Genomic DNA, 14,874 nt, shown 5'->3' on the forward strand with positions numbered 1-14,874 from the left:
TATTTCATCCTCACTGGCTTTAGTGGTTGGTGCATAAATTTGAATAATAGTGGTATTAAACTGGTCTTCCCTGTAGGTGCATGGATATTATCCTATCACAGCATTGTACCTCATGACTGATCTGGATATGTTCTTTTTGACGATGAACGCAACAGTATTCCTTTACAATTTGTCATTCCCTTCATAGTAAACCATGTGGTTGTCAGATTCAAAATGGCCAATACCAGTCCATTTCAGCTAACTAATGCCTAAGATATCGATGTTGATGCGTTCCATTTCATTTTGACAACTTCCAATTTTCCCAGATTCATACTTCGTACATTCCATGTTCTGATTTTCAATGGATGTTTACAGCTGTTTCTCTTCATTTTGAATGAAGGATATAGTGGCATAGAGTCTGTTTCTTCTCTGATTTACCCGAGAACAAGAGCCCTTCCCTCCCTACTTGGAATTTTTTTGTTTCTGGGTGCCAAAAGATGGGATCAACTTTCTTGTTTTAGTTGTTTTTTAATTATGAAAAATTTCAGCCATATAGAAAAATGGAAATTATCATATACTTACCATTTAGATTCTTGAATTTGCATTTTCCCCCCAAATATTTTTAAGGTAAACTACAAATAAAATACCATGGCATTTTGCAACATTTCAGCCCCCAAATGATATTTTCTTACATAACGATTATTATTATCCCTAAGCACATTTGTAGCCATGCATCCAATACCTAGTCTGTCTTCAGATTTCCACTGTTGTCCCACAGAAGTCTTCATAGCTGTTTCAGTCAGTGATCGCAAGATACATTTGTTAGTGATGTCACATCTTGGATTTAACGTAATGGTGTTGGTATTGTCAGTGTTAAAGGGAAGGGTTGGGCCAGGTGGGCATGAAAGACTCAGCCATGAAGCCTGCAAAGCGTGCCCTCCGTGTTCTAGAATTAACCATTCAGTTACAATAAATACACGCAAGCAGTGTGTCCATGGGGGAAGTTGGAATGCATGTAGTGGGAAATAACACTTGCCTGGGCCCCTCCCTACCCAACATTCCTACGCCCAAGCATGCACACTCCTGGCTTCAGAAAGGACAGGCCAGTTAATTGGTACAATGGTCTGATCATTTCCTATTCATGTCATTTAGCTCTCCTTTTTTTTTTTTTTTAAACTTTTTATTGTGAATTGAGTGAAGGTTTATAGACAGGATCACCAGCATTACATTCAACAAATCACACACCTTGTCTCATCTTAATGATTACAATCCCTTCCCTGCAACACCAGTCAGTCCACTTCCTCCCTGTGGTTTCCCATTTACATCTTATATTTCACAAATGAATGCAGCAAAAATATTTGATGCAAGCATACAAAACAAAACATATGTATATATATTCATTTATATGTCCAAAGGGCACATTCTGCCAGCCATCCTCCTGCCCACAGGCACATGGCCTTTCTCAGTCCATGGGCCTAGAGCCCACAGCTGCTCTTTTTCTCCATACTGCCCACCTCTGCCACTGTCTGCACTGTCAGCACTTTTCTAGGTAGGATCTTATACTTCATTCATGCTCTTCCTTCTTGATGATCCTAGTATCATCTGTTCCTGAAATGCAAGATTAACCACCCCCTTCCCCCCGGGGCTTTTACTTAAACATCTTCTACATTTATAGTTGTGGCCATTGTAATTAATCCTGCTAACAATTACTCATAATTGAATCATAAAATCCTATCAGTTTTATCCCCCACCCCTTTCACCAGACCCATCTGGAAAAGAGGAAAACTGTTCAGTGGAGATTGTACCTTACCCCTTGTTTCTAACATTAAGCATACCCATTAAAATGTGTGAACCAACCACTTCATGCTTTTCTAGCCCCCTTCCCCCAATTTTGATAGACATTGCCTATGCCTGCCAACCCACTACACTGAGGAGGCAAGCATGTTCCTTGATCCTAGAGAATCTTCCATTATGGTTGGAATTTTGAGCAGCTGCATTCTTAAGCAAAAGTCCAGTTCATCAAAACATAGCAATTTACACAGTATCAAACATCTTTAATTTCTTCTGGCCAGGTTCTAGTCAAGTAGCCATCTAAGATAGGTCAAGTGAGTACTTGATGCAAGTTTAGGAGTTCACGCACACCTCCCTGCACTTCAGACCAGCCATCGCCCCCCAGGGGCTAGGTCAGTGCGTATGAGCTCAGGTAATTCACTTTCTTCTTTGCTGTTCCTATAAACCAAACGTTAGATCTGAGGGCTTAACTAGATGAAATGTTTTGACAAGGCTGCCTCCTAGATGATTTGTTTGATCAGATTTGAACTGGCTTTAGTTCCTAAAGGAGGCCCAGATTAGGAATCGTTCTACATCCAGATTTCCAGAAGTAGGAATGCCTGTCTTTTGCCTTTATCTTGCCCTACCACTCCGTCTAGCTCAGCCATAAATATTTTACAAGCCTGTTGTGTGTCAGCTGCATCAAATTGAGGGAATTCCTGCTTTGGGGAGTTTGCAGCCCAGTGGAGGAAGTGTAGCCAGAAAGTCCCCTGAAAATGAGGATGACTAGACTTCATCTTACGTACTTGGGCCATGTTATCAGGAGGAACCAGCTCCTGGAGAAGGAACTGCGCTTGGTAAAGTAGACGGTCAGTGGAAAAGAGGAAGACTCCTGATGAGATGGCTGACACAGTGGCTACAACAGCAGCTTACACGTAACAACTGTGAGGACTGGACAGTGGTCTGTTCTGCTGTCCATGGTCAGTATGAGTCATCATCGACTTGATGGCCCCTAACAACAACAAGACCAGTGGAGTAGATTTACTAATCAGTAGCTTCAAACCAAACTCACTGCCCCCAGGTTGATTCCAATTCAATGACGCTATAGGACTGTTCCACAGTGTTTCCAAGGCTTTTAGTCTTTGAAGGAACAGACAACCTCATCCTTCTGCTACAGAGCAGCTGGTGGATTCAAACAGTTCACCTTTGGGTTAGCAGCCCAGTGCTAAATGCACTGTGTCACCAGAGCTCTGTAATCAGTAGGTGAGGAGAGATCATGTTAATCTTTCACCTTAATAAATTCTCATTTGTTTCCTGTCTCACTCCAGCTGCTGCGCAGGTTCTGGGACTCCTGGCAGAGGCATGCTGAGCAGAGGGAAGAACGGGAGCACCTCTCTGTGCTGCAGGCAGCCTGGGATCACTACAGGTGGGACCTCTGACTCACTGTTCTCAGGAGCTATCACGTTCCCGTGGATGATTCAGAAAGGCCTTTCGGGGACTAGTCACAGCTATAAATCTTTGGTTAGATGGGAAGCAGGGTGAAGATACTTGCGCTGGTCCTTGCCCATCATTATTAAAAGGACCATTGCCCTGGCCTTTAAGCTTGAGTGCTGTTCAACCCATCTTGTGGTGGTACGGTCAGTGTTAAAGAGAAGGGCTGGGTGGGCATGAAAGGCTCAGCCACGCAGGCTGCAGAGTGTGTCCTTGTGTTCTAGAGTTAACCATTCAGTTAAAGTACATACAAGCAGTGCGTGCCCATGGGGAATTGGAATGCATGGGGAGGAAGGTATACAGGAAAAATAACACTTGCCTGGGTCCCACACCTGGATCTTTCTGGTAGCCCCTTTCTGCTACCAGAAACACCCTTCCTTGTCTTGCCTTCCCTTCCCAACACACGGAATCGTACTGTACATAGTATTCTGCGGCTTTCTTTTATTGCATGTCTTACTCATCTCCCCTTTGGTGGTTGCAGTCATTCTGAGTTTCCTGTGTTCCCTTCTCAGACTCGGCAGGAGCCTAGTCTTCATTCTCACCTGTCCTCATAGGATGATGATGTTCCTCTCATTTAGATGATTTCTAGTCTACTCAGACCCACCGATTTGAAATCGTTAAGCCATATGTTTGTAATATGAGTAGACGTGTGAATGTGAACTATACCCTATTATTTTAAAGACAGATTTTTAAAAACTAATAAACAGCAGGTATTTCTTTCCCTCTAACAGTATAATCAGCTAATTAGCAGAGTTAGAGATCCAGTTTTGGAACATTTTTTAATGAGTCAGTGTGAAACCCAATATTTAAATGATTCAATTCTGAGTTATCTCCATTTTGAATCTTGATTTACAAAATAGTGACTCTTGCTCTCGGTATCACTATACAAAAATGAGCATAATGTTGCAGACCTAGATTATCTAAACCAGCCCGGCATATTCTCTAAATTCCGGAGGCTGTCTCATTAGGATAACACGAGTGTTGCCTTTGTTCTCAACAAGCCACAGCCTGAGATCGGGCTCTCAGAGGCTGCATGTTAGGCATCAGGGACTAGCCTCCTCCCAGAATGAAACAGGGAAGGCCATGGGTGGTCTTCACTCTCAAAGTAACTCTGCTGTGTTCACCTGCCTTAAAAACAACAAAATTAAGGAACCCAAAACCTGAAGTTGTAGACATGCCTTGTTGATGTTCTGTGTCTTTTCAGAATAACAGTGCTACACAGGTGCCTCAAATTGTGGATGCGGCACACTCAGAAGAGGCGCTACAAGAAGGTACTACAGAATCCTTTGTTAACGGAAAGTCTGCCTAACTACCAGCTCCTTCACCTTTTAGGAAAATCAGGTGCTCGCTGATTTTCTTTGGATTTTACTCCAATTCAGGTATTATTAGACCAGCCAGCATGTCACCCAGTGGGACTGTGAGCCACAGAGCCATGGAGAAATATCCATGGCAGAAATGTACTGTATCCCAGTGCTAACCAGTTGGAGACGTGGCAGTGCCCATGGGGTTAGAATGGGGAATTCGTGAAGGAAGATTGGGAGAGACTTGTTCAATTCCAAGTCAGAAATACTTACTAGGCAGCTGCTCTGCATCTGACACCGTGCTGAGCTCTGAGGGTCCAAGTACACCAAAGTCCTGCTTTCATAGGCCTTATTCTGCACCAGACTGACACATGACTGGGGAAGCTGTCTAGAGTGCTGAGCTGAGGAGGTTTGATTTGGAGGCCCCGTGTGGGTGCCGTGAGGATGTGGGCTCCCGCTCTGTGGGCATCACTACAGGGAGCAATACTGCATGTTCACTTTTTGTCTGTCTTTGGCAAGGAAACAGAGGGAGACTCAAATCAAACTCCAAACGAGGTCATTTCCATGCTGCCCCTCCTTCCCCCCACACACACACACACACCTCCATCTGCTGCTAGAGTCTAACACAGGGAGCTAAAGATTTTGGTGCCCTCCCCCCAGTTTCTGGATAGAATCCAAGTTCTTTAGAGAGGACTGCAAATCCCTTCTTCCTGTAACTGCAATTCTCTCTGCCCTTTCAGCTCAGCTACTCTATCCCCCTGCCCACCCCCACCCCCCCATGTGTGTACCTTTTGTTCCATAGTCCTCTGCTCAACAGTCTTCTGCCAGGAGAGTGAGTTCTTTGAGAATTCAACCTGTATCTCTCATCACTTTAGCTCAGCAGAGTGCTTGGCATTGGTCGTAGATGTGGACTGGTACGTGAATGATAAATGAGTGAACAGGTGTCATTGTCTCAAGGATCATCCTAGTCCTTAGCATTTGGATGAACTAACTCTGGGCAAAAAGGAGCTCTGGTAGCGTAGTGGTTATGAATCAGGCTGCTAACTGTAAGGTCAGCAGTTTGAAACTACCATCTGTTCCATGGGAGAAAGATGAGGTTTTCTGCTCCCATAAAGATTTACAGCCTCGGAAACCCTGTGCAGTTTCACTGAGTCAGAACTGACTTCATGGTACTTAACAACAACCCCGGGCAAAAGGAGTCCTGGTAGGGTAATGGGTTACTCTCGTTGGGCTGCTAATGTTAAGGTCAGCAGTTTGAATCCACTAGTTGCCCCACAGGAGAAAGATGAGGCTTTCTGTTCCCATAAAGATTCACAGCCTTGGGAACACTCTATGGGGTTGCTATGCGTTGTGACTGACTGGGTGGCATACAACAACAACATCCCAGAGTAGAGTAACCCTGGTGTGGTGGTCCAGTAGTGAAGCCCTTGGCTGCAGTTGGAATCCACCAGCCGCTCCAGGGGAGAAAAATGTGGAAGTCTGCCTCTGTTCAGATGACAGCCTGGGAACCCCTGTGGGGATGGGGGGCTAGTGCTGCTCCATCCTCCAGGGACCCTAGGAGTCAGACTCCACTCAGCAACAATGGCCTGGGTTTGGCTCATTCCAGTTATCAAGGCAGCAGCCTCTCTGGCCTTTTTTGACATAGAGGTCACATCGTGTTACTTTGTTGGTCGAAGCAGCCACTTGCCCAGCCAGATTCAGGGGCAGGCAACAGAGCACTTCTCAGTGAGGGGAATCAAGGCAATTACAGGCGTATTTTAAAAACCACCACATGTACATCTATGCTTCTTCCCCCACCACTTTCATAGAAGTGTATGTATTCTTAGTTGTTTTTCTGCTGAGATAGTGAAATAGTAGTCTCTTATATAATTGCATTAAAAAATTTGAAGTCTGTATGACAAGCAAAACACTACCAAGTCAAAAGACATATATTTCAGGCTGAGGAAGTATTTGTAACACACATGACAGAGGACTCATACATTTCTCAGTGTTCTAAGTTCTATCACTGATTTTATTCTGGCAATATTTAATGGGAATGAACACCTAAGTTATAGGGGGGAAAATTCAGATCTGAGTGTGTAAGAGAGAGAAATAATATAATGATGCTAACCCCATTCATCACTTGAAAAAGCAAATGCTTTTACATATATTAAATTCCACTACCAGATTGTCAGAAGTTAAAATGAGCAATTTTCATCTTCATTTGGGTTTCATTGTTTCGAAGGCCACTCTCCCTCAGGAGCGTGACCCTGGAACGTCCTGTTTTGAAATTTAGAGTAAAAGTAAAGGTCATCTGTTGCTTTTCTGCAGCTGCTTCAGGCCAGAGCCCACAGCCACTTGCAACAGAGAGCCCTGCCTGCCGCATTCCAGGCCTGGAGGAGACACTGCCTTCAGTCCCGGCACGAACGGGCCCTGAGCACCAGAGCAGTGCGTTTTCACAGGTATGCTGTTTGGCGCCAGTCTACGCTTGCTGACCACACAGTCCACAGGCTTTCTTCCTGCCCTGGCTCGTCCTGGTTTTTTCAGTTTCGTGGGCTTATTGATTTTCCTGTACCAGAAAGAGGCAGCCAGGACATCCCCTGGGAAAACTTCTCTCCATCTTTGTTGTGTTTTTAAAACCGAACTTGGGTCTTCATGCTTTTCCCTCATCATTAGCCGCTTGTTAAGTGCCCTCGATTTGGTTCCAACTCATAGAGACCCAGTATAGGGTTTCCAAGGCCTCATCTTTCTCCTGCAAAGCAACTGGTGGGATCAAACTGCCAAACTTGTGGTTTGTAGTCCAGTGCTTACCCTATGAGCCCACCACGCTTCCCACTAACCCCTAGGAGGAGCCATGAAAGCCGCCCTGTAGCTTTCTGCATCTGAGTATCTGGACCCTGCAGTATCTAGCAGGCAAGGGGTTTCCTATAAATGCTTGCTTCCTGTTGTGCTCCACCTGGGGCTTCTTGAAGTTGCAGTCATTGATAAACTCCAAAGGGCCAGGAGCAGGTCTACATCTCTTTTCACACCCTCCGACAAACCTGTACTGAGCAGGTCCTTAACTGCATGCTGGTGGAGGTGGTGGAGAAATTATGGGTGGCGTTTTGTGTATCTACCCCTGAGGTGGGCCTGGTGCGATGGGCTAAAGGCCAGAAAGCCTTCTGACATCATGATCCTATAGCAGTGCTGAGAGAGATTAGCTTGTCTGACAAATGAGAAAGCAAGGTCCAAATGATAAGTGACTTAACGTGTCAACACACTCAGCCAGGGCAGCACCAGGCTTTATGTGCAGGTCTCTAATTCCAAATCCAGGTGCTTCCTACGAGATCCAAGGGGAAGGAGAGATCTTTCATGGCTTTTAGGAACTTTACATTCTTGTGCAGAGAAAAGACTGACACACAAGAATCAATTGAACATTTAAGGAGACTAGACCCAAGTTCTTCTAGGGCCCAGAACTTGTGCTGGGGGCAGGGGAGCGCTGGCGTATTGGGAGGCTTCCTGTGAGCTGTGGGTGAAGATGGATGGCAGGGTTGGGTAAGAGGGGAGAGGACTGATCTTACTCATTAGTGACTGCCAGGTGCTTGAGCAGGACCTAAAACTGGTAATATGACAGTGTTGAGATGCCCCTGAGTACTGTGCATCCACAGAGGACAGTGACGAGAGGGAAGGATGGGCATAGGAGACAGTGCAGTGATGTTGATTTGAGAGGACTCTGAATGTAGGATGAGGTGCTCAGCCAGAACTCTGGGTTTCCTTAGTGCAAAGTCCAAGGAATGTATTGCAGGTAAGATATTTGTAACACACATGACCAAGGATTAATACATTCATTTTTTAACTTTGAAGATTTTCTTTATTTTATTGAGGATACGTACAGTGAAACACACAGCAGTTCATCAGTTTCTCCGTGTTCAGTTTAGTGACACCGATTCCGTTCTTGCAGCTGTGCAACCATTCTCACCTTCCTTGTATTTTTAACTTTTTATTGTGAGTGGAGTGAAGGGTTACAGAACAGCTCATCAGTCCCACGTTCCACAGATTATGCACTCTGTATCATTACAACGATTGCAGTCCACTTCATGTGTTATCAGTTAACAGACTAATGCATTTCTTAATGTTCAAAAAGATCAAATCACTGATTTAATTCTCACATTATTCCTCTTTGAGGGGGTGGCCATAGGGAGTAGAGGTTGATGGGATAGCACTCGTCTCTGCCCCTGTCTGCAACACTATCTCCTTTTACCTAGTTTCTGTATTAAGGTCTGCTGAAAGAGCCACTCAAAAAATGGCCTCAGTACTTAAAGAGATACAAACACACACACAAACACACGTCCCTTTGTTTCCTTCATGTATAGGAAGCCAGACTTAGTTTACTCTTTTGTATTTTGTTAGGCTGTGGGAACCAAACATTGAGCAATAAATACCTTCAAAGCAGCAAGAGGCGTCTCTCAGGATTTCCTCAGGGGAGCAACCCTGGCTGCGGAGCGTGTGGAGTGGTCAGTCTGGAGACAGCCTGTTCAATTCGCAGGGAGGGTGATGGCGGCCTGATAGAGACTTGATCTGTTGTGGTTAGGCTGAATTGTTTTTATTTATAAATTGTGGTAAATATGTGTGAGGAGTCCCTAAGTAGCACAAATGGCTACATACATGACTTCTGGCATTGCAGTCTACCCAGTGGTGCCTCGGAAGACGGGCCTAGTGGTTTTAGGTTCAGTCAGCCTGGTTCATTAGCAGAAGAGTGATTGCAAGCTGGCTGAAACCTGGGCAAACCTGAGTTCAGACTTGTTTGCTATTGACCTCTGTAACCCCAGGCAAGGCAGTTGGTCTCTTTGATCCTTAGTTTCCCCAAGTATAAGATGTAGCTGATGTGGTAATAGCCCATCTCTTATAGGATTGTCACTTAGCTATAAAAACAAAATGAAATAATCCATTTGTGCCCAGCACAAAATATTAACTATCGCCATTCCTCACAAAATAGATTGAGTTGTGACTCTCTTAATAAATCAACATTTATAGGTTTAGCAAATTTTGATATGGGTTTTGCTTAGTTGTTTTTAAATCTTTGTAGATGAGAGTCCCTGATTCATGTTTCAGATAAATATGAGGGGATTTTAAAAAGTTTGTGGAATAATGGAATGAAAAGATAAAGGAATTGTTCCACAAACTTTAAAAAACTCTCATATGTATCGCCTCCTAGCTTTCCAAAACTCCTATGGTAATTTTGTTTTGTTTTAAATACAGACAGAATTTATGATGGAATTTTGTGAATCGTGATTTAAAATGAAAGTTTATTGACTTGCTATTGAAATAATCAGAAGTGGGCTGGCTCCCCACCAAGCGCTCTGTAGGAGAAAGATGAGGCTTTCTGTAACCTACAGAGATACGCAGTCTCAGAAATCCTATACAGGTTTGTTGTGAGTCGGGACCGACTTGATGGCACAACAAAAACAACAGCACTATAGGATAAGCACTGGCCTGCTAACTGCAAAGTCAGCAGTTCGACCCCACCAGCTGCTCCTTGGAAACCCTATACAGGTTTGCTATCAATCGAACTGAATCAACAGCACTTTACAACAACAGCAACCATATGTTTGTTTTGTAGCTCATCGCTTTATTAGCCAAATTAGACTATTTAGTAACCTACTATAAGGAGTCCTTAAGTCCTACTATGGTGGTGGTGGTGATGTATGCCACGGAGTGCCATGGAGTCGGTTCCAACTCAGAGTGACCCTGCATAGGGTTTCCGACTTAAGAATGAATACTGGACTGCTGACCACAAGGTTGGCAGTTCAACTCCAACATCCACTCTTTGGAAACCCCATACAGGGTTGTTATGAGTCGGAACCAACTCAATGGCACTTAGCAACAACAATTGAAATTGAGAATGAGTCAAAACTGGTTCGTCATTTTTTTCTCTCTAAAAATTGAGATACAGTGAATGGCACAGATGTTAAATAAATAATTTGGTAAATTTCTACCTATTATATATTTGGATAACAATACCCCAGTCAAGATAGGGAACCTTTGCATCACCCCAGAGAGGTCCCTGAAAACGTCTCCTCTGGATCTCAGCAACTGAACTGCAAGGTATATGTATGTGGGTCATATTCATGCTGACCCTGGCATCTCACATGGAGCAGGCCCTCCAGGCTGGTAGATGACGATGAAGTCATGAAGGACCGGGCTCTGTGCAGATACTTGGCTAATACAGAAACAACTTGGAAAGCATTAAGCTGTTTAGTTACTATTTTCTCTTCCCTGTTCCTCCTTGTTTCCTCCCTTTCCTCTTCATCAAGCTTATTTGCCTCTTAAATAACGCTGCTGTGTCTATCACAATTCGTAGTGTCCCTGTATAGGGTTTCTGAGAGTGGCTGGTAAGTTTGAACTGAGGACCTTGTGGTTAGCAGTCCAGTACATATATATCCTACAGCACCACACCAGGACTTGTCTTAAATAGTAGTGTGGGTTACGAGGAAAAATCCAAAACCTCACATTCTGGTTTTGTCTTGTTGTAAGCACATGCTTGAGAATCATTTGTGATTTTAGGGTGACAGTAGGGAGGCAAGTGTTGGCTGTTTGGCTGCAGCAGATGTGTCAGCGTCGAGAAAGCCGCTTGGCAGAGAGAGTGGTGAGTGGCTTTCTCTGAGGACGTGCCCAGAGAAGGGGACATTGAAGGAACAGGGTTGGGGCATGTGTTTGTCCATGTCTTTGACAGTCAGCTTTGGGCCAGGGCTCCCTGAGTATGCATATCTTTAACCTTGTCCCCCCCACCCCCCCTGGTCCGTAGGCCATCCTCCACGCTGAGCAGCAGCTTCTGCATAGGGCCTGGTCCACATGGAGCCAGCAGGCAGCAGCATGGCACCAGGAGCATCAGAGGCAAGCAGTGGCCTGTGCCCACCACCGCCACTGGCGGCTCAGAAGAACCTTCTGTGTCTGGAGAGAGCGTGCCCGAGGGCTGAGAACAGAGTGAGTGGACAGGCCAGCCTCAGCAGCCTTCCCACTCCCAGGCAACCTTTGATCCTTGTAGCAGTGTCTTCAGCCTCAGGTGCCTGCCCAGAGGGTGTTAGCCTATACTTCCCGGTGGTAAGTTAGAAATCCAACCTTAAAACTCCTGAAGCAAAACTAGAGCTTATGCAACCTTGGAGCTCCCAATTCAGGAATTGATGGGAGGACAAAGGTTCCTGTTCCCCAGCCAGCTAGTGGAAATTAGCACCAGGAGCACAGATTGATTGGCCCAGTGTGGGATAGCCGGCCACCCCAGGACCGTCACTACATCACGTGGTTGGTGTCAGGGGCAGAGGAGGCAACCCATGTGGCCATTGCAGGGATGGTCCTGCTTTGGCACTTTCTTTCTCAACCACGACCACTCTGTATTCTAAGGATCTCGCCACCTGTCAACCTTTGTCTACGTTTTGTCCTTTAAACCTCCTTCTCAGTCAGGGGTCTCCAACATGGCTCCGTAGGAACAAACTCCCATGGTACTTGCAGCCTCTTTAAGGAGTGTATGTGTGGGAATTCTGTGTGAACTTTCCCAGAACTTTGCCAGCTCTCACGGGGGGCTCCCAGAAGCTCACACACCACCCAACAGGCAGCAGACTAGAATAAACTCTTCCCACAGGAAGCTGGGAAAGGTGCAGGCTACAGAGTTCTACTCGGTACAGCTCCTGCGGTGGGCCTGGAGCGGGTGGAGAGAGGTAAGGCCTTGGTGTGGGCTGTGTGTCAGTGTGACGCACAACTGGCATATGGGCCACACAGCAGTCTCTAGGATACCACCTGCTCAGACAAGAAGCCAAGGAAGCGTTATCCCACTTCCATGGGGTGATTGGCTCAAAATCCCCTTTTCCTTAGAAGTAACAGATGATTCTTATCTGAGATTACTAAATCTAAAATTCTATATTAACTATTGACAGACATTTGTTCCAACTCATAGCAATCCTGTAGAACAGAGCAGAATGACCCCATAGTGTTCCAAGGCTATAAATCTTTACAGAAATAGACTGCCACATCTTTCTCCTATTGAGTGGCTGGTGGGTTTGAACCATCAACCTTTTGATTAGCAGCTTAACCACTGCACCACCATGGCTAGGATTATTTGAGGATGGTAAAGGTGTGGAAGGTGGTGTCTGCCCTCCTGGGACTTCACAGGAGGAAGGAGAATCAAACTTATCAACATGCTATCCTGTGAGGCAAAAGTTATACATCCAACCTCTAGCCTTCTTACCAGTTCTGACACTAGCTGTCCTTCCCGTGGCACTCTTGTCCTTTGTTTGATTCAACAATTCGTTGCAGTGGTTGCACAAAACTCACAAACAATGCTCATAATTATGAGGTATATTAGGGAAGTTAACAGTTTATAATTCAGCGTCAGAAATGTTCAGGATTCAGTTCTAGTTAGAACCACCTCTTCTTAGCTCTGCCTGCTAGTATGCCTCTCCCATCCTCTGCCTCTCTCAGCCATATAACTTTTGTCCTGCGGGGTGAATGTTTCAAAGCATCCTTAGCACTGCCAATAAATGTCCCAAACCACCCCATTTCACCACAGGCCTCTACCTAAAAGTGCTCAGCTCTAGCTTCGTGATTTGTAAAGTATAGCTCCTCATTCTGCAAGCCAGACTCTTGTCCGAAGCTACTTAGCTGTACTTGCTCTGTTGGCTGGGAAGCCCGTTCTTTGGCTCTGGCTCTGGCTCTCAGTTCTGTCACTTCTGCTACCACCGTTTTTCTGTGGTCACAGAACCTTGTCTTCTGGAATGAGGATGTTCAGCCCAGGGATCTCGGGGTCCAAAGGACACTTGACTCACATATTCTCACAAAAACCCACAGTTTGCTTAGCTGTAAATAGCCAGACCTGAGCTCATGCAGCTGTGACGAGGAGGCTAGGCTGGCCCCTAGCCCCTGCTCTCTCCTCTCTCTGCAGTGCCTGGCCCTGCTCAATGCCGAACGGCAGAAGTTGAGGCAAGCTGAACTGCATCACCAGTGCTCCTTGCTGCACAAGGTGCTGCGGAGATGGGGGGTAGGAGCTGCTTCTTTCCTCCTGGTAGCTTGCTAGCTGGGGAGGGCTCCTAGGGGCTTTGTTTGCTGCCCTGTTCTCCTGCCTCTCCAAAAACCACAGTGGCTTGACAAGCCTCAAAAAGCAAGTGCTCCCTACAGACAGGGCCTCCAGCCATGGAGCCAAGTTCTTTTCACATGGGTTGGCAAAGCGAAAACAATTGCTATGGTACCAGCTTTAAGGTGGCCTGTGTCCAGGAATGCCATGGCTTAACTTACTGGGGTGACAGTCTAGTGGAATAATCTTCTTCCTAACACCTGGGAGGGTCTCCTGCCTACCCTTTGCCCTCTTGTAAATGTGCTTCTTAGACATCTCTGGGAATAAGTTGAAGTGTGGGACCGGGGCAGCCTCCAGTCCTCCTTGTCTCTTACAGACTCACCAGGACAGCGTGCGGCATATCCTTCAAGAGGTGGCAGCCAGGGAGAGTCAGCACAACAGACGCCTGCTGCAGTGAGTCTCAGCGTCCCGTGGGGTCCAGGCTCAGGGATGACACACAGTTTTGAGGGGGGGGTGAGCCTCATTGCAGGAGACTCCAGAGCAAGGCCATTTGGGTCATACTGCCCAAGGCCAGATGGAGGTGGGCCTGCATGCCTTCTACCACTTGCATCATGATTTTGGCTGTTCCACACTTTTTCGGTTCATTAAGTCTTGAAGATTTGCTGTATGCAAAGAGAGACCACAGAAAGCACTTCTCATCTGAAATCACTGCCAGAGCTCACATTTGTTGCTCCTCTGAGCACTTCCTTCCTTGTTTGTACCTGCTCCCCAGCCACCATTTCATACCCTCTCAGCCGGCCTACCACTAACTCTCCAGAATCCTCTTGGTCCTCTAGGTCATCATTTGGGTCTCTCTGGCCCCTTGAGATCACTTCTCTGCCTCAGCTTCTGTCTCTTTGATGAGCCCCCACGCCTGTCTTCAAGCTCAACTGTACTAACTCCTTCCCAATAGACCACCCTCAGAACCCTCTTACACATACTCATCCTTCCTTTGTATTGATTCAGCCTACGCTAGTCCAGTCTGCCTGTGGGAGATAGGCCTTGTGGGCTTTCAACACTTCTGTCCTTTCTTTGGGGTCCTATCAAGTGCCCATCAGCCTTTCCCTGAATGAAGGAGCTTACCCAGTGAGCACACACAAATTAGGTGGCTTTCTCCAGCTTCTTATGGCTCTATGCTTCCCATGGCATTCTACCAGGCCCATGGTGTTTGGTCTTGCTTCTGCTGTCTCCTGTTTGACATGTAGCCAGTGCTCCATCATTGTCTACTGAATGTACACGTGGACATAGGCTGGGGTATCAGTGAATCGTGTTCTT

General features: G+C 46.0%; 1 protein-coding gene across 1 annotated transcript in view; it reads left to right on the forward strand.

Annotated features, from left to right (window-relative positions):
* SFI1 (Sfi1 homolog, spindle assembly associated (yeast)) overlaps nt 1-14,874 on the forward strand; it is a 92,164-nt gene that overhangs the window by 65,741 nt on the left and 11,549 nt on the right. Inside the window, exons 12-19 of the mRNA XM_006869308.1 lie at nt 3,078-3,175; nt 4,445-4,511; nt 6,852-6,982; nt 11,064-11,145; nt 11,305-11,483; nt 12,136-12,211; nt 13,432-13,527; nt 13,937-14,013. Coding sequence (XP_006869370.1) covers nt 3,078-3,175; nt 4,445-4,511; nt 6,852-6,982; nt 11,064-11,145; nt 11,305-11,483; nt 12,136-12,211; nt 13,432-13,527; nt 13,937-14,013 — 806 coding nt within the window. The remainder of the gene's footprint in view (nt 1-3,077; nt 3,176-4,444; nt 4,512-6,851; nt 6,983-11,063; nt 11,146-11,304; nt 11,484-12,135; nt 12,212-13,431; nt 13,528-13,936; nt 14,014-14,874) is intronic.

The sequence above is a fragment of the Chrysochloris asiatica genome, unplaced genomic scaffold (genome assembly GCF_000296735.1).
Source record: "Chrysochloris asiatica unplaced genomic scaffold, ChrAsi1.0 scaffold00128, whole genome shotgun sequence".
In the NCBI taxonomy this organism is placed as follows: domain Eukaryota; kingdom Metazoa; phylum Chordata; class Mammalia; order Afrosoricida; family Chrysochloridae; genus Chrysochloris; species Chrysochloris asiatica.